The sequence below is a fragment of the Sciurus vulgaris genome, assembly GCF_902686455.1.
Source record: "Sciurus vulgaris genome assembly, chromosome: 7".
Lineage (NCBI taxonomy): Eukaryota > Metazoa > Chordata > Mammalia > Rodentia > Sciuridae > Sciurus > Sciurus vulgaris.
This window is the reverse complement of record NC_136467.1, coordinates 120,980,151-121,007,913: the sequence shown is the minus strand read 5'-3', so window position 1 is coordinate 121,007,913 and position 27,763 is coordinate 120,980,151. Positions and strand designations below refer to the sequence as shown.

Below are 27,763 nucleotides of genomic sequence, written 5' to 3'. Positions count from 1 at the left end.
CCCTGGAGACTGCCCTCGCTCCATCATGGGTGGTCAGTGAGTGGATAAAGCCCCAGGTCCTTTGCCCCCAGGCAAGATAAGTCAAGGTATGCCCCTCACTGTCCCTAGAGAGTCCCACTAGGATTGAGCACCTGCTGTCCAGTCTTACAGGGCTTGAGAACACCTTTTGAATTCCCTTCTGTTCTCTCTTGCCCAGTCCTTGCCAGCATTTCAGGGTGGGCTCCTGGCAAGGCCTGACCTAGGGAGCAGGATTAGAGCCACAGGAGCTCTGATCTAGGGGACAACAGGCCACGATGACCTCACCCCGAGTGGTATAACCAGAGACCAGGCTGCTCCTGTCACTAGAAGTACACTGGAGACCACCTCCAAAGGGCCCCACCAAAGGGGTCCTGCCTTGGTTGGCTTTGGTGCTCTTGATGAAGACTCCTAGTCACTCATTCATTCGTTCAACAAATATTTAGTGAGTTTCTGAGCTTCTGAAGTTTGGTCTTATGAAAATATGGTCCATCCCTTTCCCATGTTCCAGGGAGAGTGGTGGGTCTTGAGTTTTTGTTTTGTTTGTTTTTTGCACGTCTTAGTTTGAACTTCACTTTTAGGACGTGTTTTTTAGAGATTGTGTTAAAATTTCCATCCTTGTGTCTTAGTTAATAGATAGGTGTGTCTTAAAATCAGAGCAAGTTGTTCCTTTCCTTTTTTACCCACTTCAAGAGAGAACAAGAACTCCAGAAGTCTTTTCTCAAAGCATGTGAAAGGGTAGTTAATCATGGGGGTGGGGAGGGGCCTTATGGTCTTCAACCAGTCTTCCCAATCCTTCCCACCCCTGCCCCAGATCTGGCTCGCCACCACCTTCCAGGCTGGTTCACCTCCAGCCTCACCCTCCCCTGCATCCCCAGTTAGCCCACAGCTTGTCCCAGGAGACACACTGCAAGGCTTGTATGTTTGTATTGACCAAGGTGGTGACTAAACTCTAAATACTCACTTCTCCTTCTGCACCCCTCACCCAGCGGGAGGCAGGGGACTGAAGTAGAACAGGACCTTGGGCAGAACACAGCCTCCTGGGCCTGGATTTCCTTGTTTGGGATAGAAGGGAGTTTCCAGAGGCCGTGTCAAAGCTCTCTCCCAGGGTTGACGTTCTAGGACTTGGCAAGTAGGACAAAATGAAGCAACAGAAGGTCCTGGTGACCCCCACCCCCGCCTTACCCTACCTTGCACAGCTTCTTCCCTCCACCCTGCTCTGCAGCACCTCCATGCTAGTCTCCCTCCAGAACCTGCTCCAGGGAGAGTCTACCTGTCAGTCCCACCTTCCCTCTAACCTTAGAAATCGGTTATCTTCCCTATCGAAAGTCAGGCAGTGGACCCCAGAGGTGTGAAGTCACTTCACATTCTGTAAGCCACAGTTTAGACCTGTCACAGCTCAAAAAATTAGGAAACCAGTCAAGCAGTGTTCAAGTGAGCCAGGGAGCAGGAGTGGCCAGGGCACCTCACAGCCCAGGGCCAACACACCTGCACGTGGATGCCGCAGACTCCCATCCAGAGCAAAGATCCTGGCTGGGGTCAGCCAGCTGCCTAGCCTATGATTTTCATGGCTCAGGAAGTACTTTTCAAAATATCTTAATTTGGGTATGGAGGCATACACCTAAAGTCCCAGCTACTCAGGAGGCTGGGGCAGAAGAATCATAAGTTTGAGGTCAGCCTGAGCGACCAGCAAGACCCTGTCTCAAAATAAAAAAATAAAATTAAAGAACTGGAGATACAGCTTAGTGGTGGCGAATCCCTGGGTTCAGTCTCTGGTACCACAAATAAAATAAACTAAGCTAAAATTAAAATAAAAACTAAAACCAAACAAAAATCTCTTAGAAGATTACCATCAGGAGCAAAGTTTGGCATTAGCATCTATCAAGAGCCTGTGTGATCTGGAATATGTCACTTAGCTTTAAAGCCTCTCATTTGAAACACAGACATAAATGCATTAATTTCCAGCCTGCTCCATGGCTATAAGTATCCTGGGGTAGGAACATTACTTAGGAAAAGGAAATGAAAGGAGATGGCCAATCAGCCAATCCATTTCCCATGGTTACCTTTGGGTGGATTTGACTGTTCTCTAATATTTTCTTGCCCTTCTCTGACATTTTCCAATTTTTGACAATAAGTACATGCTACTTTTAAAACAATAAAAATGAAGTAGCCAGGCACAGTGGCTGCTCAGGAGTCTGAAGCAGGAGGATCATGAGTTCAAAGCCAGTCTCAGCAAAAGCCAGGTGCTAAGCAACTCAATGAGACCCTGTCTCTAAATGAAATACAAAATAAGGCTGGGGATGTAACTCAGTGGTAGAATGCCCCTGGGTTCAATTCCCCAGTACAAAAACAAAAAAAAAAAAAAAAAAAAAAGTCAAAAAAAAAAAAATGAATCATTATTGCTTAAAAAGTTAAAAAAAAATAAAAATGAATCATTATTGCTTAAAAGAAGGTTTTATGTACATGCAACTGTTCACTGTTTTGCCCCATCTAGCTTCCTCCCTGGCAATGTCTCCAAGTCTCTAAACTGGAAAGGATTCAATAGCTCATTCAGCACCAGCCCTTGTGTCCCCACTGAGGACTATCTGCCCCTCCATGCCAGCTGTACACCTTCTCTGACTTCCTCACCAAGGAAGAGTTAAAACCCAGAGGAGCTGTGAACAGAGAAAGTAACTCCTTGAATAAGAAGGGTTTGGGCTGGGGTTGTGGCTCAATGGTAGAGCACTTACCCACCACATGTGAGGCACTGGATTCGATTCTCAGCACCACAAATAAATAAATGAATAAAATAAAGGTCTATCATCATCTAAAAAAAATTTTTTTTAAAAGAATTTGTGAGTTACATTTAAGACTTCAACAAAAAAATCAGCTTTTCTCCCCTCTACTCACGGGGTCTTCCTGGACGCTCGCAGATGTGCACTTGAGCTTCACATCTGGCTTGGACCTGGGTGCCTAAGGACGATGTGGCCGCTGTAGGACCCACAGGAGAACAGGCCAATGTTCCCTCCAAGAGCAGGGGAAAACCAGAGCAGTCAAAGAAGGCTTAGCCACGTTTAAACGTATTGAGAATTATTTTTGGAGAGAGTTTATCTCTGCCAGTGGACTGTGTCCACCATAAAGGTGCCATCAATATCATGTTCACAGATTCATCCTTCCGATTCAGGTTTTCCAAGCATGCGCCTAACTCCCTGAAAAAGATTCCCCAGCAATATTTGACTTGCAATTGAATCTGAAGGCCTAGAAATACTCCCTGAATTCTTAGTGAGATCACAACATGGGGAACCCAAGGGACCAGGATAAAAAGACCTTAACACAGAAGTAAATAAACAAACACTTTTTCAAAAGGGGAAAAAATAAGTTTCTGATCCCAAGTTCTCACTAAGGGAGGTCTTAAAAAAAAAAAAAAAATTTAGTTGTGGATGGACACCATACCTTTATTTTATTTATTTTATTTATTTTTATGTGGTGCTTAGGATCGAAGCCAGTGCCTCACACGTGCTAGGCAAGCACTCTACCATTGAACCACAACCCCAGCCCTAAGGGAGGTCCTTATTCTAACAGTTTTACAGTCAGGATAGCCCTGGCAGTGACTTGGTTCATCCACAAGTGGCAAGACGTGGTGAAGAGGATCCTCGGGGCTCCTGCCCAGCCCCAGCTGCCTCAATCAGAAAAGGAAAGGTGGAACTCCTTCCAGCCAGAATTCATTTTCACTCTCAGATCTTCAAGGGTTTTATATGCATTGGTCTGAGGAAGGCGATCTGCACCTGAGGACTTTGGATCTGGACCCAGCAAACTCCAGAAGCCTTGGCTGACACAAATGGGGATTGGACACCTTTTGGATAGTTCCCATTTCTGGGGGAGAAGGGCACCACCTGTACCAGTTGGTGCTGTTTCCCAGGTATCCAAGCCTCAGAAACTGAGAGGGAGCCAGGCTCAGATGGCACAGCCTGTAATTCCAGTGACTGGGGAGGCTGAGGCAGGAGGATCACAAGTTTGAAACCAACCTCATCAACTTAGAGAAGCCCAGAGGACTTAGCAAGACCTGTCTCAAAACAGAACATAAAAAGGATGGCTGGGGATGTGGCCCAGTGGTTAAAGGACCCTGGGTCCAATCTCTGGTACCCTCTCCCCGCCAAAAAAAAAAAAAAAGAAAGAAAGAAAAGAAAAGAAAAAGAAACTGAGGGGCATTTGTGCTCCCTTGCTAGAGGAGGGGCTCAAGACCCAGCACTTGTCTACTCCTCCACCCTCCTGCAAGCAAGAGGAGCAGGCAGTCGTGAAGCTGGAACTGTCTGGGAAATGCCAGCCAGGGAGCCTACCAGAGTTGGGACCTCTGAGCTCATCAAGAAGCCAGGAAGAGGCTGATAAATGGCTGTGGTTCTTGGAGAAAGGGAAGTGGCGAAAGGCCTTGGGGTAGGATGGGGCCCCGGCTCTAAGGGAAGAAAATGGAGAGGGACTGCTGAGGAAGGGGTGTCCCACTGTGATTATGTTTGACAATTGCAGGACCTTGCTTGTAGAGGAACTTTCAGGGACCACACATCTGGTTGGTGTAGAAGAAATGAGGCAGGGAGACTTCAGACGGGATGGGGGCGGGGCTGGAGGGGCGGGCTGTGCGGGAGAGAGAGAGGGAGACTGTGACAGTGAGGAGCGTTTGGGCGTGGAGCATAGGGACAGGGTTGGTGGTGAGGTTTAGGAATCTGTTGGAAAACGAGATTCCAGGCAGTAAGAAGGTCTAATAAAATGGAAATCGAGGTGGGAGGCGGGCAGGTGGATCCCTGCGTGCCGCCCGTTCTTACCTGCATCACCGGTGGAGGTGAGGGAGCACCGGCTTTCGTCGTGAGCGCTCCCCTGGCAGGCGCTGCTGGGCATTGGGTCTATACTCCCGACCCCTTCTCCCCAAACCCCCTAACTTGGCGCTGAGAACTGAAAGGTCGCGTGGGGTGAAATCTCTGGCGAAAAGCGCCGGGGCCTGGAGCCTGGGCCCCCGGCGAGCAGGTGCGCGAGGCGCTCGGGTAAGCGCTCGGGAAACAAAAAGGACAGAGCGGGATCGGCTGCCACCCCCGCCGCGAGGACTCGGGGAGGGCAGGGCTGGCCCGGCGGGAGCAGAGCCCCGGGCGCGGGTCGCTCGCCGGCCGCGGGAGGCGTGGGTCCGGCTCCAGCCAGCGGACAGCCCCTCGGGCGCCCTGGCTCTGATTCGGGCGGACAGCGGTGGGTTCTGCACATCGGAGGAGCCCAGAGACACCGGGTCCTGGGCTCCAGACCTCGGCAGAACAGCTTGTCGCCCGTGCGTCTTCGCAGATGGATGCGAAGGGGAGCCCAGCGGTCTTCCTGGAGGGGTGGGGTGACCTTCCCGCCCCCACCCGCTCTGGCCTGCCTTTTGACCCCCAGGAAGCCCGGCAGCTTGGGCCTGGGCGGCACCGAGGCCCGATACTCAGATGCCCCCGTCGACACCTATTCCCTGACTCTGGCTCTGCAGGCGTGTCAGCCGCCCGCCCATCACCGCGTCCACTCGCCTCGCACTCCCAGCCTGGAGGGGGAAGCTCAGAGAGACTGAGCACCACAGCAAAACAGCACACGCCGAAGAAAAGGAGGGAAGGGCTGGGGACATCGTTCCGTCGGTAGAGTGCTTGCCTCGCATGCACAGGCCCTGGGTTCAATTAAAAAAAAAAAAAAAGGGGAGGGAAAAGCCTTAAAATCTGAGGGTGGAGACAATGTTATAAAGAAGGCGGAACATTGGTATGTCATAAGCTCAAGGCCAACAACCCAACAGAAAAACAAGACAAGAACAAGAACAGATGGTTCAAATAAAACCAAAGGCCAAAAGGCCCCTGCATATAGAAAACGATGCTCCGACCCTTTGTTTAAGAGGTGCAATTTGAGCCGGGGGGCGTGGCGCCACCCACATATAAACTCAGCGATTTCAGGTAGGAAGATCTCAGCAATTTGGCTAGACCCTGTTTCAAAAAGAAGGGGCGGGGGAATGTGGCTCAATGGTAGAGCACCGCTGGGTTCAATCCCCAGTACTGGTTTAAAAAAAATAATGTGCAAATTAGGGCTGAAGATGTAGCTCAGTGGTAGAGCGCTTGCCTAGCAAGTGGGAGACCCTGCCTTCCATTCCCAGAACCGGAAAAAAATGCAAATTAGAATTAGTCTGAGGTATCATTTTTTTTAATCCCATAATTTAATAAAAATTCAAAAATTTAATAATATAATCTGCTGGATAGGATGAAGGGAGGGCACTCCCTAGGGCATGCAGTGGTGCACCCAGTGGTGGGCAGTGTGGCAGGATCTGGCAGTTATGAATGCCTTTACCCTTGGCTCAGCAATGCCGGCACCGGAAATTCAATAACTGCACCTGCCCATATCCAAGATACACATAGTTACTTATTTCATCAGGGTTTATAACAGTAAATGATTAGAAATAGCTCAGGTGTCCATAAGGGGTTGATAGAATAGCTATGGTACATCTGTCTAACAGAATACTGTCCAGCATCCGATGAAGCTCGCTGAGGACCAGGGAAGCCCTGTAAGAGACAGCAGAGCACAGCGATTAAGAACTGGACTCAGGAGACGGGACCTGGCAGCTACTGCACTGACAGTCCCCCCGGAAGTGAGGCTGGCACAGGGACAGCAATGATGACACTGAAGATGTTTCATTGTTTGACACAGAAAAAGAGACAACAGACCAAGAAAATCCAAAATCACGCATCCAGTGGCACCCTTTTTCCATTTGTTCTATCACATGATAGCCTGTCTTCTCTGTGCATTGCTCAGCAGCAGCTTTATAGCCTGTATGACGACAATTACCTTGTTGCTGCCATGTGCATTTCGGGCAGTGGAGAAAGCTAGACCAGTGGTGGGCCTTCTGTGGTGGAGTCATATCAGTGAGGATGGAAAGCCTCATTTAATGTGTGAACCCAGGAAGGCAACTCCTCGGGAGAATAAAACTGTTTTAGAGGCTGAATCAAGTGTTCTTTGGCTGGGACTGATTGCCTGTCCAGTGCTGTGGTTGATGTTTGTCCTTAGTGCTCTCTTCCCCTTCAGAGGGCAGTGGTTGGCTGTGGTGATCATAGGTGTAGTGCTGCAAGGTGCCAACCTGTTACAAATTGGGCAGTAGGAAGAACTTAACCAGCAAGTACCTTGTACTTGATCAGATTTCTTTATATATATATATATATATATGTATATATATATATATATATATATGTGTGTGTGTGTGTGTGTGTGTGTGTATGTATATATACACATACACATATATATGTATGTATTTTTTTTTTAGTTGGCGGTGGAACTTCATTTTATTTATATGCAGTGCTGAGACTCAAACCCAGTGCATCACACATGCTAGGCAAGCACTCTACTACTGAGCCCTACCCCAGCCCTCGGATTTCTTCAATAGAAAGCTTATACATTCTGTGACATTGGGGAACAGCCAAAGAGAATCTTAATTATGAAATGTTTGGAGCTCAGTCCATTGCAAAGAGAAATGTTGGGTTTGTTTTTTTCACTCAAAAGTTTTGTTTTTAAAAAGAAAACATCTGTGTGTGTTGATGCATGTCTGTAATACCATGACCTAGGAGACAGAGGGAGGAGAATCACAAGTTTGAGGCCAGACTCACCTAAGTACCCTGTTTCAAAATTAAAAAATGAAAAGATCTTGGGATGTAGCTCAGTGGTAAAGTGCCCCTGGGTTCAATCCTAGCATAAAAAAGAAAAGAAAAAAAAGGAAGGAAGGAAGAAAAGAAAACAATTTTCATACTAAGATTTTATTTATTTTCTCTAGAAGTTGGGGTTAGGAAGTTTGGGTCATAGAAACATCATCAGAATTCATTTTATGGGGTACATAAATACATATAGTATGTATATATTTATATAGTAATATATCAGTACATACCAAATTAACTTGTTCATTCATGTTACATAGGTCTTTGCATTTTGCCCATAGAACATGGGAGGATGTTCTTAATCTATCTGAAAGTTCTATGTGTTTACATACTATTTCTGTAGGTTATATTCAGGAATAAGTTTTGATTCCATGGTAACAATGAGTACTTGGTTTGTGTATGAGTTAGAAAACTTAGAAAAAATGTTAATTTTTCATATATACTGCATGTTGAAATTGTTTACTGTAGACATGCACAAGTAAAAACCAAATTCAGACCAGTAGTGTTAACTAGTCTCTAAAATGTTGTTTATTTTGGGGGTGTAGCTCAGTGGTAAACACCTGCCTAGCACATGTGCGGCACTGGGTGTGATCCTTAGCACCATAAAGATAAAAAATAAAGGTGTCCGTCTACAACTAAAAAAAATGTTTTAAATGTTATTTTCATACTGCAGCAAATCATTTACTTAAGGCCCAATTAAACATAAACTTGAGAGCTTAAGTTTGTGAGATATGCAGGGATTGCTGCTGTTTTACTCACTGCATAGAAAGGTTAGCCAGATTTTACTTTGAAACTTCTCGGAAACTCGCCAATGGTCTCTGGACTAATAAAATCTTATCTTTTATTACTAAATGAGTTCCTTATGTTTTAATAATAACCATTAAATACTTGGCACAATAAATGCCTGAAGATATTTTATTTTATGGATTTTTTCTTGCTATAATGGGGATATTGTAAATAATACATTTGTATTTATGATTTTTAAAAAAATTTTTTAGTACTAAGGATTGAATCCAGGGGCACTTAACCACTGAACCACATCCCAGCCCTTTTTATTTTTTTTTCTTTTTTTCCCTTTTTCTTAATATATATATTTTTAATTTAGAGACAGGGTCTCCCCTGTCTTAGGTTCTCACTAAGTTGCTGAGGCTGGCTTTGAACTTGCCATCCTCCTGCCTCAGGCTCCCCAGCTGCTGGGATTACAGGTGTGTGCCACTGCACCCAGTTTAATGATATTTCTTAAAACAAGGTAATGTAACTGTAAACTAAATCAATCTACAAGCTTTTGTAGGCATTCGTAAATTCTGTTGTAGGTTTTATAAACTTTGTTCCAGTCTTTTAATCAGCAGATTATGTTGTGAATATATGTATGCATTGTTAATATATTTTTAAAGGTGTTTTGTTTAGTTGAATAAATGTCTTTGTTGGAATGATAGCTTGAAAGGTGCACGATTTTATATTTGTATAAAACTATCATTTACAAAGCAAACAAAACTGGATTCAGGACAGCCTGCCTGGCTTGGAATCCTGTTCACATCACTTACTGGCTCTGAGCCCTTGAACAAGTTAGTTAAACTCTTTACTGCCTCTCCACTAAATACTGCCTCTGTCTCCTTAATAGTAAAAGAACTAATGATACCTAGCTCATAAGGCTATTGTGAAGAGTAAATGACTAACCATTTGCAAAACACCAGTGTTTGACCATCATGTTAAGCAGAAATTCAAGGTATAGAATGATGTGTATTACATGCTACTTCTATGTGTGTGTGAGTGTGTGTATGTGTGTGTGTGTGTGTGTGTGTCTTGGCCTTCCATATCCAAGGGTTCTACATCCTCTGATTCCACTAACCTGGGATCAAAAATATTTGGAAAAAAAGTTACATCTGTACCGAACATGTGTAGACTTTTTCTTGTCCTTATTCCCTAAACAATACAGTATAACAAGCATTTACATAGCATGTACATTGTATTAGGTATCGTAAGCAACCTAGGGATGATTTAAAGTACACAGGGAAGTGTGTGTCAATTACATGTAGATACTACACCATTTTATGTGAGATAAGCATCCATGGATTTTGGTATCCATGGGGGTTCCTGGAACCAATTTCTCTTAGATACTGGGAGATGACTATTATATATTATGTTCTATGTATATATAATATATCACTTATATATTATATGTACATATAATATATATTATATCTAATATATATTATTTATACAAAGAAACTCTCAAAGGATACATAACAAACATTTGGAATTCAGCATAGAAAATAAATGTAAGAGGTTTCACCATAACTTTTTATATTGTCTTGATTTTTTAACCATATGACTAAATAACTATTCAAAAGGAAAAAAAAAATGAAAAGGAAGTTTCAGGGTTTCCTCCACATCAGCCAGCCATAACATGGCTGATGGAAATAAAGGAGCATGCCTGAGACAGACTAAAGAATTGGGGATGTTTCTCTTTGGAAGGACAAAGGGAGTGCTAGGAATAACCAAGGTGGACAAAACTATGAAGCAACACGAGCAGGAAGAAGTAAGAATCCCTCCTCCACAAGAGAAATATGCACAAGTGTCACATGCCCAATAAAATAACAATATTTATTTCATTTTTAAAGTTAGTTTTTTTAAATAACATTTTTCCTATGAAGAACTCAAGATACATAGGTAAAACTTCTAATTTATAACAAACTTTGTGAATACTTGTGATTCTGTTGACAGAGGTATGTGAGGCAGATTAGAAGGGAAGAGAGAACAATGACGTGAAAGGCAGAAGAGAATGAGCACAATAAATCCAGCTGGCAAAGGGCCTGCCCGTCAGTAACAGCAAAACCACTCAGCAGTGGGAAAGCAGTTTGGGTTCTCGCCTGCTGACGAATTCATAATTCAGGTCTTGCATGCTGGGACTGCTGGCCAGGACTAAGCACCCCGATTGTAAACAGGCAAGTCTGAAGGAGGCAGCCTGCAGGCAGGGTCAGAGGTGGTGGGGAGCAAAGTGGTTAGGGAAGATGTGAAGGGGTCGCGGGGGAGGGAGCATGAGAAAAGAACTTCAGTGTTGTAGAATCCAAACCTCAGGAGGTTTGGATCACCAGCAGTAGTGGTGATGGGAGTGGGCAGGGTCTAGACATGGAATTGGGAATGAAGATCGGTGTTGGATTTGAGTATTAGAGACTGAACCTTCCTCAGACTTTCCACAGAGTGGACGAGCTAGGATTGAGGTGGGGCTGGGAAACGTGCTGAGAAGAAGCTGGCAGGGCACATCTGGACTTAAGGAAGTAGGGCCAAAGGTCAAGAAGGGCATGATCCCCAGGGAGATGCCCAGGAGAGAGTGCCCGTCTCTGTGACCTCTGTTTTGACGACATGTTCTATTTCATTCATGGAAGAAAGTGATCAAGGTTTCCATGTAGGGATCACTGGGCCCATCCACAATGTTGGCATTTTCTGGGCTCCTGATTACTCCCTGGTCTTCATATGATGAGTCGTAGACATCTCACAGCTGGTTGCTGACAATGCCCTGTGTGCCTACGGTTCTCCAGCAAACCCACACAGACCAACCATGATGAGTAAAAAGAGAAAAGGTAGAGGAGGAGGGTCTTCTTCCATCTGTCTCAGCAGGATTCACATTTCTCAGAAGGCAGAGGAAAAACAGAACTTGACATTTATATTCCTTTTACAGCAAATGGTTATTCCAGAAAAAGCCCAACAAAACCCGAACTCTTCTAAAGACAAATAAAGCAAAATGAGCCAGCACATCTCTGCCTTCCTGTTGAAGATCCTGTTTAAAAAAGAGAGGGTTAAAAAAAAAAAGCAATAGGAATAATCCAGAGTTAGAAACTTAGCATGCTAGAAAATATAATTCAATCCATGTGGCAAACAAGCAATTTCTGAACTGTGTGAGCCAAAGTTGAGTCGCTTGGTCTCTATTGTCACTTCGCCTTGTTTGCTGGGGGCTAGAAGAATGGGCAGGACTTGGGTTGAGGGAGAGGTGAGATGAATCTGAGCAAAGTTAGAGGTGACAGAGTTCACCAACTTTAGAGGTGACAGAGAGTTCACCGACTTTGGTGAGCAATAGGCAAAGGTCATGTTTACGTGGAAACATCAGGAAAAGGAGGCTGAGAGTGAGACACACAGGCCCCTTCCCTGGCCTGCTGTAGTCTCTTCTCGACATGGCAGCCCCGGTGGATCGTTCAGCTGGGCTCCTCTGCTCAGCGATCTCGGATGGCTCCACCCGATTCAGAAGAAAAGTCAGGATGACTTCAAAACCCTGGCAATATGCCCACTGCCCACCTCTCTGACCATCTACTACATTCTTCCTCGCTCAGTTTAGTCACACTGGCCTCCTCGCTAGGCCAGACACACTCGTGCCTCAGTCTTTGCTGTCCACAGTCTCCAGGGCTCCCTGCCAGTGTCCCCTTCCCATGCCTCTTTGAAGGTTTTACCCAGTCACCTCCTCAGTGAAGTCTTCTTATAACACCCATGCTCACAACTGCAAACCCTAACACTCCTCGTCCTTTTGCTAGAATTATTTTTCTCCTAAGCATGTATCACCATCTCATAAATTATACACTTTATTGTCAGCCTCACTTATAGACTCCATGAGATCAGGGAGTTCTGTCTCTGCCTAATTTCAGCATTTAAACAGCCAGGCACATAGCAGGTGCTCAGTAAATATTAGTTGAATAATAAATGAATGAATGATAAACCACTCGCAGTAGGGTAAGCAATTTAGACTGTCCTATAAGCAATTATAAATCATTAAAAGATTTTTTTCCTTTTATGTTAAGATAAGTTAGAAAAACTGAAGGTATTTCCTTCCAGAATAGCAGATGAGAAAAATACCGAACACCAAGTTGAATGCTCATATATTTAAATCCCAATTTTGCCACTGAGAAACTGAGTGACCTTAGATAGGTTCACAATCTCTGAAAGTCAACTGCTTCCTCTGAAATACTTTTGATGGCAATTTGCAGGGTTACTGGGAGAATTCAGTAAAACATGTAAAAGTGTCTCCAAGAGTAGCTGGAAGAAATGTTAGCTTCTCTTCCTCTTTCTAACAAATTAAGAAATTCCCTGTGCCTTCCTGTTATCATTCAGGGTTCCAGAGGAAATAATGTAACACCTGAATTAGGCTAATTTGAGAAGGGTTAAATAAAGGAACTGGGCTGGGAAGAGCAGAGCTGCTGCCACTCCTGGGCCTGGAGGGAAAGAGGAAGCAGTTTCCAGAACCCCGAAGGAGAGAGTCCTGTGGTAAAATTGCAGAGATTCTAAAAGCAATGAGAAGTCTAAAGTGTGTTATTTTAAAACACAACTTCTAGCTAGGGAAATTACATGACCCAGATTTAAAAGTATAAGAGTAACAACAAAAACCAACAAAAATCCCATATAACTAAATGGTAAAATAAATGCAATTTTGAGAAACAGATTACTTCTGAAAACACATAACACTAGCTTAAGTGAAAAGAATCAGAGCTGGGCAGCTCAAGAACAATCAGTTTAGCAGATGAAGTAATTTGGGGAGCTCCTTGCTCACCAGCTCCAAGAGAAGGAACAACAGCTTCTTTAAATACACCCACAGCAGGAAGGCGTCTGGAGAATCAATGTGACCACTTGATTAAATAGAGTACAAAAGGTAAATAAATGATGACCATCTATGAAAGAAAGGTACTGTGCCAGATTTGAAATTCTATTATTAAAGTTGTCTGACCTAAGCTTTGAAGCAGCAGAGGCGTTAGCATTTTAAAGCCAGCCTGGGAAGAAATGTTTTAAAACCTGCTGTGATTTAAAGGTATTCTAAAATGCAATTTTGTAGTGGAGGGCAAGGTGTCCTTAAAGGTCTAGGTCAAAGCCAGATGTAAGAAAAGCTATATATGATGTAAGGATAAACACATAGGTCAATGGAAGAGAACTGAGTCCAGAAACAAGCCATCACACTTGCAGTCAATTGATTTTCAACAAGGACAAGTCAATAGGGTAAGACTGGCAGGACAGCTGAAAACCTGCATGCAAAAAAAAAAAAAAAAAAATGAACTTCTAACTCCAACTGTTTATAAAAATTAACTCCAAATGGATCAAAGACCTGAATTTAACAACTAAAACTACAAAGCTCTTAGAAGAAAAGTGTAAATCTTCATGATTTTGGACTAGGCCATTGTTTCCTAGCTATAGCACAAACAACACTTGCATCAAAAGGAAAAAGAGAGGGGCTGGGTTTGTGGCTCAGTGGTAGAGCACTTGCCTGGCATGTGTGAGGCACTGGGTTTGATTCTCAGCACCACATATAAATAAATGGATAAAATAAAGGTCTATCAACATCTAAAAAATTATTTTTAAAAAAGGAAAACAGAAAAGGTGAACTTCATTTAAAACTATACTTCAAAAAAACGTCATCAGAAAATGAAAGGAGGACTGGGGATATAGCTTAGTTGGTAGAGTGCTTGCCTTGCATGCACAAGGCCCTGGGTTCAATTCCCGGCACCACCAAAAAAAAAAAAAAAAAAAGAAAAAGAAAAAGAAAATGAAAGGAGCCGGGCACATGCCTGTAATCCCAGTGACTCAGGAGTCTGAGGCAGGAGGATCTCAAGTTTGAGGCCAACCTCAGCAACTTAGCAAGAATACCCTGTCTCAAAAATAAAAATAAAAAGGACTAGGGATGCAGCTCGGTTGTAAAGCAGCCCTGGGTTCAATTCCAAGAACCAAAAACTTTAAAACCCACAATGAGATAAAAGACATCTAATAACAAATGTTGTAAAGGGTGTGGAGAAACTGGGACCTCATACACTGCAGGTAGACCATAAAGTAAAATGGTGAACCCAGGTCTTTTCACATGCTAGGCAAGCCCTCTACCCAGCCATGTGCAGCCACTTTGGGGAAAAAAAATCTGAAATTTCCCCAAAAATAAAACAGAGTTGACATATGAGCCAGCACTTCTGATTCTAGGTATGTACCACCCCCCCAAAACTAAAATATCTACCCAAAAACTTTACAAATGTTCATAGCATCATTATTCACAATAGCCAAAAAGTAGAAACAACCCAAATGTCCATCAACTAGTAAACAGATGAACAAATTGTGTTCTGTGTAAAATATAAACAATGGGATACTATCCAGCAATAAAAAGGATACATACTGATACATGCTACTGAAACCAAAAAATATTAGGTAATTGGGTCGTATAGAGCAAAGAAGGCCATCTGAGTCTGGGACGTTGGAGACTGCCCCTAGGAAACTGGAATGCCAATGTCTCCAGAGCCCTTTTGATCACCAAGGTTACCTGCCTAGACTACCCCTCCAAAAAATCTGCAGGCAGGGAATTGCTAATGAATGCCCCCTGGGTCCCTACCTGCCTGGATCACTCCCATTTGGCCCTCCCCCCTGCAGCCCTTCCCCCTGCCCATCTGGTCTCGCCTTTTTGCCATCTCACCAGCATCTCCTGGGCCTAGCCACTAGGCAGGAAGGAGCAAGGTAAGAGGAGAGAGAACAGAAGAACAAAGGAGACCCTAATGTATAAAAGATGCAGGGCACACTCACTTCTTGGGATACATCAGCCATGGCCCCCTGCTCCCTCCCGGGAGAAGTCTGCATTACTACCTTTGAATAAAACCTGCTCTATATGCTTGCCTCGCTGGCTTCTCTGGTGTTATACTTCAACATCTGAGGAAGCAGAACTAGTCACCGATAAACGGTGGTATCATACAACATGGATGAACCTCAGGGGAAAAAGAACAAAAAAACAAAAAAAAACAGCATGCTAATGAAAGCAAAGGGCTCTGTTCTGTGTTATTCCACTTATATAAAATATCCAAAATAAGTAAAACCATAAAGCAGAAAGCAGGTTGGAAATGTTAGCAGGAAAACTGAGGGAAATAAGAAGTGATTACAAACAGGCTTGGGTTTTCTTTATAGGGTGATTAAGGTTTTCTAAAATTGACAGCACTAATGATTGAACAATTGTGAACATACTAAAAATCAGTTAATCATGGGGCTGAGGCTGTAGCTCAGTAGCAGAGCACTTGCCTAGCGTGTGTGAGGCACTGGGTTTGCTTCTTAGCACCATATAAAAAAATAAACAAATAAAATAAAGGCGTGCTGTCCATCTACAACTACAATTTTTTTTTTTTAAATCAGTGAATTGTATACTTTAAATGGGTGAATTGGGTGGTAGGTAAATTATTCTCAATAAAGCTGTTCATTAAAGAAAGAAGTTGCAGGAGGTTAGTGTCCATTTAGTGAGCTGAAGGGGCTAAGTTTAAGACTCATAAGTAAATTGCAACTTAAAAGGTAAAGGAGAGGGAAAAAATGGGCAAAGGTGACATCGAGCAGTGACCTCTCCACTGGGCACAGGCGACACAGAAAGTCATGGCTGTGAGTCATCCTGCCCTGTTTCTTTCCTCCAAAGACAAAAAAAGAAGGAACCATGAGTCCTCAGAGTTAGCTAATCATGAAGTACACAAGTTGAGTTGAAGTTCATGAAGTACAGTCCTCAAAGAAAACTTTCCTACAGAAGAAACTGTAGCAAAGGAGGGAGATGGTAAACACCCGAATGTGCCTAACAAAAGATACATAAGACAAAAAGTATTCATCCCCAAATACTGAAAGGGCAAAGGCAAAAAATATATATTTTTATTTAGAAAGATAACTTTTTTTTTTTTTTTTGTACCAGGAATTGAACCCAGGGGCCCTCAACCATCGAGCCACATCTCCAGCCCTTTTTATTTTTTTATTTTGAGACAGGGTCTCCCTAAGTTGCTTAGGACCTTGCTAAATTGCTAAGATGGCCTCAAACTTTTGATCTTCCTGCCTCAGCCTCCAGAGTCCCTGAGATTTCAGGCGTGCACCACTAACTTTAGACAGACAACTTTAAACATTTTTTTTTTTTTTAGTTATAGATGGACACAATACTTTTATTTATTTTTATGTGGTGCTGACGATCGAACCCAGGCCTCACCCATGCTAGGCAAGTGTACTACCTAGTACTAACTTGCTAGGCAAGTTTTACTGAGCTACAACCCCAGCCCTAGATAGTTAACTTTGAATGATCATTTTCTGTGAGTCTCTAAGTGATTTACATAAATTATCTCATTTAAATGTTCACAACAACTCTATAAGGTAAGTACCATAATAATCACCATGTTACAGATGAGAACCAGGAAAACTAAGTAACTTGCCCAAGGTCACACAGTAGGTAAGTGGTAAACCAGGCTTGGACCCAGATTTCAACTCAAAAAGCAGCACATTTAACCCTTTCCACCATACTTGGATATTCACTGAGTGGCGAGTCCGTATGTAAGCATCTCTTCTACACATGTCAAACTTCCATTGCAGTGTTCTCATAAGGTCGTGTATGGCTTTCAGGTGAGGACTTCTGGAAAGGGATCCTATGTAGAAAATGTACAGAGTCGAGGAGGTACTCCCACCTCTCTCTGAGCCTCACACCCTTGGGTCCTGATGTCAGCGTTCAGATGGCGAGAGGTGGCTCTTGGGAGACAGTGGTCATCAAGCAGCAGCCTGTACGGTAGAGTGTGTGCATGGGTGTGGGAGCCAGCCAACGCGGCTCTGAGTCCTAAATCTGCAACTTACCCTCTGTTTAACTTCTCTAAGCATCAACTTCCTTATCTGAAAAGCAGGAATAATAATAGTTCCAACTTCATTACTGGGTGAAAGAATTTAAAAAAACAAGGCAGGTGAACGCTTAATGTAGACCCTGGTAAATAGTGTTTACCAGTAAACATTATTACATAGATCTAGTTTTTCTTCCAACAGGAGCTAGTCTGAGAATTAGGACTTGATAGAGGCTGTAAAGCTCACAGAGAAAGCAATTTATAATCCAAATTCTAACCTCAAATCTCAAGATCCCTGAACTCCAGACTGGTTCTTACAACTCCTACACAATTTCATAGTTTCTCAATTTATATTTCTAATAGTAATTTATTTTTCCTAGTACTGGGGAATGAACCCAGGAGCACTCTATCACTGAACTACATCCCTACCCCTTTTTATTTTTTTATTTTGAGATAGGGTTTCACTAAGTTGCTGAGGCTGGCCTCAAACTTGAGATCCTCCTGCCTCAAACTCCCAAGTGACTAGGATTACAGGTTTGTGCCACCATGTCCAGCTATTGTCTAATAGAAATTTCAAGCTTATATGTCTCAAACAGAGCTCTTTTATTTCCCCTTATCTGTCCTTCCCAGTTCTCCCCATCTCAGTAAACAGCACCACCATCCATTCAGACACTCAGGACAAAAACGCTGAAGTCATCCACGACTCTTTCTCTCCCTCCCCAAATCCAGTACATCAGCCGATCCTGGGGCTCTCCTTTCCCATTTTATCTGACGATGAGTCTGATGGTCTCTCACCACCTCCACTGCCACACACTGCTGCCTCCTTTGGGGGTTCCTCTGGATGCTGCCCCTCTTGCCCTATATACAGCCTGTTCTCAGCATGGCAGCCAGACTTCCTCTCTAGAACTTTCCTTTATACTTAGTGTAAAACCTGAGCACCTTTTCTCCATCTCTGAAGTAGGTCAACTCCCAGGTCTCTCTCAGTCCACTCCAGTCATTTTGGCCCCCTTGTCATTCCTTTCTCGTCGCAAGGGCCTTGCACTCACTGTTCCCTCTGCCTTCCCCAGGTGTGCCCATGGCTCGCTCCCTCACTTCCAATCTCTGCTCACATAGCACCTCCCCAGGGAGGCCCTCCCTGATGGCCCATCCAAAGCCACTCTCCATCCTTCAGTCTGCCCTCATTCTGCTTTGAGCCCACATCCCTGACTGACTGGCCCATCTCTTGCTCATCGGCCTGTCTCTTGCTCATTGGCCTCATGGCCTTGCTCTCACATTTTCAGTTCTATGAGCTTAGATTCATCTCTGTCCTGCACATTGCGCCAGCTACCAATGACGTCATGCCTAGACGTGAGCTGGCACAGAAGGTACTCAGTAATATTGCTTTGCGTGAAACTAGTTTATCAGATATTTCGTTTGACTGTGTTTGTCTCTTTCTGTTTCCTTCTTGCTTCTACAGCATTACTGTTGGGAACTCCCATTCATGTTTTGTCCCAGGGGATGTCTGAGGAAAAGGCTGTGTATTGTCTACTTTTGGACCAGAGTACAGCACTCCCTGAAGACACCATGGTGGCAGCGAAAATGATAAACAGGAAATTATCACGGCACAGGTGAATGCAAGGGCAGGAAGTCAGGCTCCGAGGGGCAGGCACCCCTGCTATCATGGAGCCCCAGGGGACTGCTGTCTACTGCCAAATGCAGGTTGTTGAGGAGGCAACTAAACTAGCTGTGAATTTCATCACCCCCAAGATTCTGAGTAGTCATCATTTCCCATGACCTCTTCTTATCTCTTATCATAATCAGGAGAAACTAAGATATCTTGTGGGGGTGGGGCTCACATCAGATCTTAGGACTGGCTCAAGGAGGATAGCCATAAGCTAAAGCACAGGTTCTCCTCCCTGATTGTGCATTACACTCACCTGAGGAGCTTTTAGAACATTGCCCAGGCCTCAGCCCCAAGTTAAGTCAGAATTTCTAAGGGTTGAGCCCAAGTGTCTGTAATTCCTGAAACTCCACAGTCAATTCTAATATGCATCCTCCTTGAAGGGTGTGGGGCAGTTTCTCAAACTTTAGTGTGCACACAAATCCCCTCCACCTCCCGGAAATGTGTAAAAAGATAGAGTCTGATCTGTGGTGATGTGGGCAGGAGCCTGAGATTTTGCGCATCTAACCAGTTGCCAAGGGATGTTGATGCTGCCGTTCCACCAGCCACATTGAAGATCTAACGCTGACTGACTCAGGCTTACAAGGTACAGGTCTAATGTTTGGTGACCCAGATATTATGAATCTAAGTTCTGATTATTCCTAGGATCTCAGGCACGTGGCAGCCATTGCTGTTTGTCTTCCTGCCTGGCAGGATCTTACTGGGGAAACTGAAGTCTCACCTCTTGTGCCATCCTATAATCAATGCTGTCCCCAATGTGTCTCAGCTGCATGGCCAACTTCTGGATTACTTCCTCCTGGTGATGATTCTGGCCAAGGCTATTCTCCTTGAACTGAGAAAGTGAATGATGATCTGCAATGACAGAAAGAGTTCAAGAGATAATTCCACTTAATCTGTAAAATCATTTACCACTAGTTACTAAAAACTGTCTCAGACAATGAGAGTGATGAAATCCAGTCATTATAATCATCAAAAAGCAAAGCCTTGCACTGGAATAGATCTGCTCTATCCAACAGAAATATAATTAAATCTATCTATCTATCTATCATTCTATATATATATGTACACATGCACAAACATATATATGTGTATATATATATGACTTTATTCACATATATATATATGATTTTTTTTTTTTTTTTGCAGTGCTGGAAATTGAACCCAAGACCTGGGGCCTATTCACCAAGCACTCCTGCAAGACATCTTCCCAAGAAAAATGGAGGGGCTCGGGAGGAGGGAGGAGGAATTAGCCAAACATTAAACCTCTCCCAGTTCATCCTTTCCTAATAACAATGGGCTCTAAAGGAAAGGGGCAAATACTGAATGCTGGGTCCTAAACTTTGACCTTCCCCCATTGCAAATTAGTCCTAAATGGAGGCACAGCAAATATTAAAACTCTGGGAAACAATGAATCCCAGAGAAAGAAAAGCAATGGGCAAGATTTGAGTACTCATCCCTTGGGATCTGGACTCCTATCTCCCCAGACAACGAGTTTCAACCTTTTTACAACTACCCTCCTAAATAAAAGTTTTTACCTGTACAACTAGCCTCTGATGGTCAAAACTACACGTACATGGCTTTAATAATTACATCATTATACTCTATAAAACCAAAATCCCCTCTAACTGATGGCCATTTTCCCGTCCAGAAAATGGGCCCCAACAGCACCGGAGTCCTCAAAGGAATAAAGGCTTCTCTGAATCCACTGAGTCTGCTTCCCGTCCTTTTGCACTTACACACTCTATTATTACTGACCTACACTACCAGCCCTACATAATTTTAAAGTTTCCAGTAGTAAAATCAGGTGAAATTAGATTTTTTTAAATTTTTTTATTTATTTATTTTTAAACTTTTTTATTTATTTTTTTAATGTGGTGCTTAGGATCAAACCCAGTGCCTCACATGTGCTGGGCAAGGACAAAGTTTCTGTTCTCTAGTTCTCACAACCCATAGGTTAGGGATGATACAATGCCCAAGGAAAAAAGGGGGGGGAAATTGGACTAAACATATACATATGACTTTGTAGATAAAGTAAATTTTATGTTGGACCTGTTTTATTTCAATAAAATACAAGAACCTTAAATTTTCAGGTTTGACCTCTAAGGGTCCAGTGGAAGAGAGACAAAAACTTCAACATAAGATGTTATACTAATAAGATTTGCACAGAGTCAGGGAAATGACCAAGAAGATGATTATATTATCTGTTGGATCTTGAAGGATGAAGGATGACTTACAGTCACAGATGACTCAATAGCCTGGAGAAGAAAAGATAGATGTGGGTAGGACCCAGCTAGACAGGAGTTGCAAACAGACATCCCGGACAGGGAGGGCAGAGTCTTAATGCATGAATTTGCCTCAGCCAAAACCCCTGACAGGTAGCTTATATAGTAGGTGAAATATTTGAACTTTTGATCAAAATTACAACCCTACTCTCAGTTATTTCCAATTTCTATTGTTTCTATTGTTATTTTCAAGAGTACCTTGAAGCATATGCATATTGAGATTCTCACCTCAAGTCATTTTGAAATAACACACTAATGATCAGCTGACACCTGCAAAGACTACTTAGAAAAAGTGAGGACATCTGTGAGGGTTGAGAGGTCACCCAGGTAAGATGTGCCCAAAGAAGAAAGGGGATCAAATGGGGAGACTCCTCCAAACAAATTGCTCCTATTTCAAAATGATTGGCCTTCCTGAGCCAGTCAAAAGCATATTAATTTACTATTATTTGTTCGACAAATGAATTGTCACCTGGAAAATACAAAATCTAATGTTTACATTAGGAAAATGAAATACAAGTTAGATAAGTTTCAAAGGGACACTGGGAGGGCTGGGGTTGTAGCTCAGTGGTAGAGTGCTTGCCTAGCATGTGTGAGGTACTGGGTTTGATTCTCAGCACCACATATAAATAAATGGATAAAAAATAAAGGTCAATCAACCTTGATTTTCAGATAAACATCTGAATTTTTTTTTTTTAAAGGGACACTGGGAGAAATGAGGCAACCCACAAGCCTTGGGTAGTTCAGTGACCAGGGGAGTTAGGCAGACAAAGAGAGAAAGAACACAAGACAACAGAGTGAGTGTGCTAAAAGTGAGAGGTGTATTTGCATTCTGGAGTCCAGCATGATTACTTATATTTTGTGCATACCTGAGTGACTAAGTGGCAAAAGCCTGGAGGACATGAATCTATTTCACAACTCTATGACCCAGCTCTGTGCCCTATACACAGAAGGTACTCAACAGATAATTGTCGATTAGGTTAGGGTTGAATGACAACTTTGGACTTCCCCCAACCTACCCATCCCTCAACTAGTGTTTACTTTAAGTTTACCTAAAGACAGCCCTATCTTTTAGTTAGTCTTGGAGTCAGTTCTTCTTTCATTTAAGGTTATGAAATAGCAAGAGTAATGCACATGCATATATTTTAAGCTTTGGGTATAGAATCTTATCAGAAGCCTGGAGATACTATCACAATTGCTGGTGTGAGTGTTAACTGGTACAACTGTGTGTGTGTGGGGGGGGGATCTGGACCTCTTTGCACTTATGACATCATATTTGACATTTATATGTGTAATTAGCTACCATCTGCCTCCTTATCAGACCATGCTCCAAGAGGAAAGGAGTTATTGCTGTTTTTGTAAACCATTAGTACCCCAGTAGCCAGCTACTGACTGAAATATAGTAGGTCCTAGTATTTTCTTTTCAGAACTGAAGATTGAACAGAGGAGCATTCTACCACTGAATTACTCCCCAGCCCTTTTTATTTTTAAAATTTGAGACAGGGGCTGGCTAAGTGACTTGGGGCCTAAATTACTGCCTCAGCCTCCCAAATTGCTGGGAGATATGGGTCACTGCACCTGGCAGTGTTTTCTGAATGAACAACAAAAAGCAAACCAAAAAAAAAAGGCAAAAGTAAATATCCAAGCACCCTCAAAGGGAGATATGAACAACAAAATTCTGTACTGAGTTCTATATCTATATATCTCATTTATACTATACACAGACATTTACTTTGCTCTTTCATTAGGTTTTTTTTTTTTTTTTTTGCATTGTACTGGGGATTGAACCCAGAGGCGCTCTACCTGAGCCACATTCCCAGCCCTTATTTCTAATTTTGGCTAAACTGCGGAGACCGGTCTCAAATTGTGATTTTTCTGCCTCTGCCTCCCAACTCACTGGGATCACGGTGTACGCCACTGCGTGAAGCTTTAAATATTACATTCTGTCCTTTGTCAAATCACTGCCTACCCTCTTCCCCCAGCAATGGGGGCGGGGGGGCTCCCTTTTCTCTTACTCATCTGTTTCTTCCAGGAGTCTCCAAATTATCTTATATGATGTATCTGGATGGTGTGACTCTGGATTGCCCACAACCCTACCCATCCCTCAACTCTTCTAAGAAAAAGCGGCTTTAAATTCCCCCATACAAAAATTATGTCGTTTTTTCCAGTTACGTTTATATGAGTAGATTCCCCCCAAAATAAGAGAGATAAATCTTGGCTTCAGCAAGCCCCTTGCCAATGAACGGCTTGTGATTTCCATTTTCAGTCCGACAAAAGCCACCAAGAAGACAAGGGGACCTCTTCAATCATCGGCTTTCTCAGTTTTTCTCTGAGCAGTATTCAAGGATTTTTTTTTTTTAGGGTTCACTGCCGGAGAGTCCACGGGACCTCTGAACGACCTTCGACACCTTGGTGAGGTCCCCACTGCTCAACGCAAACTTCCAAACCACGCACTTGGGTGGCGGGAACAGCGCGAGCAGGGCGGGCGAGTTGGGCGGGACGTGTTGGTTGTGGCCAATCGGGAGCCCACACGGCGGCGCAGCCTCCTAAGGCGATCTCCGTAGCCGCCCGCGGCGCATGCGCTGCTCGCCCCGCGCCTGGCGGAAGCGCGCGTGGGGTGCCCCGCTCGGCCTTTGGAGTTCTCACCTCATAATGAACTCAGTGCGCTTCACGCACCCTCCCCTCAGTCTGCATAGCCCCCATTTCTTCAGCGGTATTATAAACTAAGCGGTTATGAAGGCAAACCACGTTTCCTGGGCCGGGAAAAGGGAAGGGAAAGGCCCCCTTGCTTTTCATTGATTGGCAGGCGTGGAGTGCACACGAGTGGATCGCCGCGCTGAAATACGAGGTGCCAGTGAACAGGCACAGTTCTCGGCATACAAATAGACATGAGGATATAAGATGTTATCGATAAATCAAAGGGAGTAGCATGATGAACTCGTTACCCTGCTTTTCCTTTTTTTTTTTTTTTTCTTTTGTCAGTGGACCTTCATTTTATTTTATTTTTATGTGGTGCTGAGGATCGAACCCGAGACCTCACACGCGCCAGATGAGCACTCTACCATGGAGCCACAACCTCAACCCCCTGCTTTTGCTTTTGAAGTGAAACCGTAATTAAGAAAGCATTTAGGTAAATGTGGCAAGTTCACAGGCATCTCGGAAGATAGCCATCAGCCTCGTAAGGACTGAGGATTCCGTGGAATAGTGTGAAAATGTATTGGAAAGAGTTACAACAAAACAAGATCCAGAAGCGTGGGGAAAATTGCGTGGGGAAGATTGCCTAACTTCCTGAGCATAGAAAAACCACTGTTGATTCTCAAAACAGTGAACTTCATAGTCTATGAACTACATCTTGATAAAAAAGATATAAATTCTAGAAGGTATTCGTAGCTGACAATCTCATATTCTGAGAAATCATTGACGCACAAATAAAATTCAAAATATTAATCAACTGAGTTCTTTCTAGACAATAGGTACCACATTTGGTGTGGTGGCAAGCTACTATTAAAATGCTTTGAAATTTCACTTTCTGGGCTGGGAGAGGGGTTTCAGTAGCAGAGTGATGGAGTAGCATGCGCAAGGCTCAGGGTTTAATCCCCAGTAAATATACCCCCCCCCTCACACACACACACACACACACACACACACTCTACTAATAATAAACATGCAACAACAACAAAAATTTCAAGTTTCACTCTCAGTGGCATGTAATTTGTTTTCAACTGAATTGAACCTTTCAGGTATCTATTCTTTAAAAGCCTAAGACTCAATACATTTAATTCTAACACTCTCGCTTACTAATCAAAAACATGGCTTTAGCCGGTCCCAGTGGTGCATGCCAGTGATGCCAGTTACTCAGGAGGCTGAAGCAAGAGTTTGAGGCCGGACTCTGCAATTTAGCAAGACCCAGTCTCAAAATTAAAAAATAAAAAGGACTGAGGATGTAGCACAGTGGTGAAGTGCCCCCAAGTTTCCATCTCCAGTTCCAAAACAAAACAAAAACATTAGGTTTTAATTTGCCAGCATTTTAGGACATTTAGGAATCACATGTTTCTGCAAAACAAAATTACAAATTTATCTTTCCTTCATGTCCTCTTATATTAGTAAACTCAAGACAGAACCTAATCTGAATGATCCCTGCCTTAACAATACAGCTATTGTCAGGTCAAGTTTAAAGACAAGTTTTTGTTAAAAGGTAAATTTGATCTAATTTGATTATTTGGGATCATCTTAATTAGTTGTCACATCAATTCAGGGCTAAAAGAAAATAAGAAACAGTACCATGAAATAAAGTCAGTATTAGATGTTTCCCACCTAAGAACTTGGATGAATAGATTTACCACTGTCTTCTTACAGTTAATCTTCAAATAAGGTATTTAATGCCCAATTTTATGTCCTCAATACCAAGAAAAATACATTGAAATTGGAATATTATCTTAGTTTAACATTAATATCTTACCTGGATTCCTTGACATGGCTGAACTGTGTGGGAGCTGACAAGTTGAGTCATGTATGCCCTCTGAAAACTGTATTTTGCCCACAGTGATTTGCAACAATTTGTTACTTTGAGAGCCAGAATTCAGAACTTCTTTAGGTTCATAAACAATGCCCTGGTGTTTTTTCTTCTTCATGTTTTTTCTCTGTTGAAAAATATATTTTCAGAGAATGTCCCCAATTTCCCATTAAATATTTGGTAGTTACATGAATAAGAATGCTTTAACAGTACAAACTGCCTTAATTCCACAAATAAATGGGTTGTGGGTTTGAGTGGGAGGTGAAACAGGATGATCTCTAAGGTCTTTTTCAATCTTTCTTAAGTTTCTCGGTCTTAGAATCTACAAACCCTCCACCCCACACATTCTCATCTCCCATTAGTTTTTCCTTTCAATAGCCACATTCTATAGGGGAGGAGTCTTAAGTTGGTACACAAAAAAGAGAACTAAGTTAGTATAGCCAAAAAAAAAAAATCAAAACCTAGAGAGGTAGGGAGGAGTGGAGGTATAATACATTGTCCTAATTCTTTTGATGTCTCTCTCACTGAGACATCCCCAACCCTTTTTATTTTGAGACCAGGGCTTACTAAATAGCCCAGGCTGACCCCAAATTTGCAATCCTCCTGCCTCAACCTCTTAAGTTTTACACTGGGATTATGGGCATGCACATCATCCTTAGGTGGGATAGAAGAAATAAGGATAGGTTGAAAGGAGACAAACAGGGAAGAGAAAAAGAAATTGTAATTTTAAATCTGCAAGTTCCATGAACACCTCACTTTTATTCTCCAACCTGTTTTCCTCCAGACACAAATTCTTAAAAAGCTTTCAGATCTTAAGAGTATTGTGCGTCTGCATGATTAACATCTACTACGTACATTGCTGACTTATAGAACATATTTTCTTTAGACTAAATAAATCAAAGGGAAAATACTGTTAGAGACTTAAGATGTGGGTATATTCCAAACATTATTTATTGAGTGGAAGACAATTAACCTAGAGATTCTAAAGAGAACCACCACCCTGACCTACCCTGTGCTCCATGATTAGGAGAACCGAACTCACTAAGCTGAGGTCACCCCCACCTGCTTCTCATGTTGCTATTACAAAGTTTTCTTTAAAAAGAAGAGCCATGACCCCAACAGCACGTCGCACCCTGGAGCACCCACCCGACCAGCACTCCTCTCCCTTTGAGTGTGTACCCGCTCTGTTGTTTACTTTCCTGAATAAATCTCCTTCCTTTCCTAAATAAAGTTTTATTTGAGCCTCTTTCCATGCATCCTGAAATTCCTTTCTGTGGCATATGTCAGGAACCTGCCAGGGTCCCCCTTCTCCCTTCTGGGGGACCTCCTTGGATCTCTAACTGGTGACAATCCAGCTATTTGTCCTGCTTCTTCATGTGTGAGTTTCCTCTCCAGAACGATTCTTATATTCTCTCCTTAATCCCTTTATAGCTATTAATAAAGCCTCTCTCCTACGCCCCTCCTTTTACCTGATAATATTGTCGCACCAATCCAATGAACTGAAAAATCGAATTAAGACTTTTATTATCTTTCTTTGTTTATTCCCTTGACTTAAAGATTGGTCATAGAGTTCAAATTTCTATTGTACTGTGATGGTAAAACCAGACCTGGTTGTGAAACGAAATTACAAAATCATTATGGGAAGAGTCCAGTGCCTGGGGAAGGGTCAGTTCCCCTCCCCTCTCTCAGCCTTTCTCAGGAAGCCTAATTTACCATGGTCCCTACCTTCTGCATTGTCAATAATATATATATGTGGTGGTATATATATATACCATATATATGTGGTGGTATATATATATACCACATATATATATATATATATACACACACAATGGAATATTACTCAGCCATAAAGAATAATAAAATTATGGCATTTGCAGGCAAATGGATGTAATTGGAGAATATCATGCTAAGTGAGATAAGCCAATCTCAAAAAAACAAAGGACGAATCATCTTGCTGATAAGCGGATGATGACACATAATGGGGGGTGGGAAGGGGGCAAGAATGTAGGAACAAGGGACTGTATAGAGGGAAAAGAGGGGTGGGAGGGGTGGGGGGGAAGGAAAAAATAACA

At 42.9% G+C, this 27,763-nt stretch overlaps 1 protein-coding gene across 1 annotated transcript; it reads right to left on the bottom strand.

Moving 5' to 3' along the window:
- Positions 1-10,390: 10,390 nt before the first annotated feature.
- Positions 10,391-25,806, bottom strand: PXT1 (peroxisomal testis enriched protein 1; the record flags this gene model as incomplete). The annotated part of the gene is given in 5 exon segments (XM_079146136.1): positions 10,391-11,454; positions 19,618-19,748; positions 25,635-25,658; positions 25,661-25,742; positions 25,744-25,806. Coding segments are annotated over 5 exon segments (405 nt in total). The 3' UTR covers positions 10,391-11,349.
- Between the last annotated feature and the right edge of the window lie 1,957 nt (positions 25,807-27,763).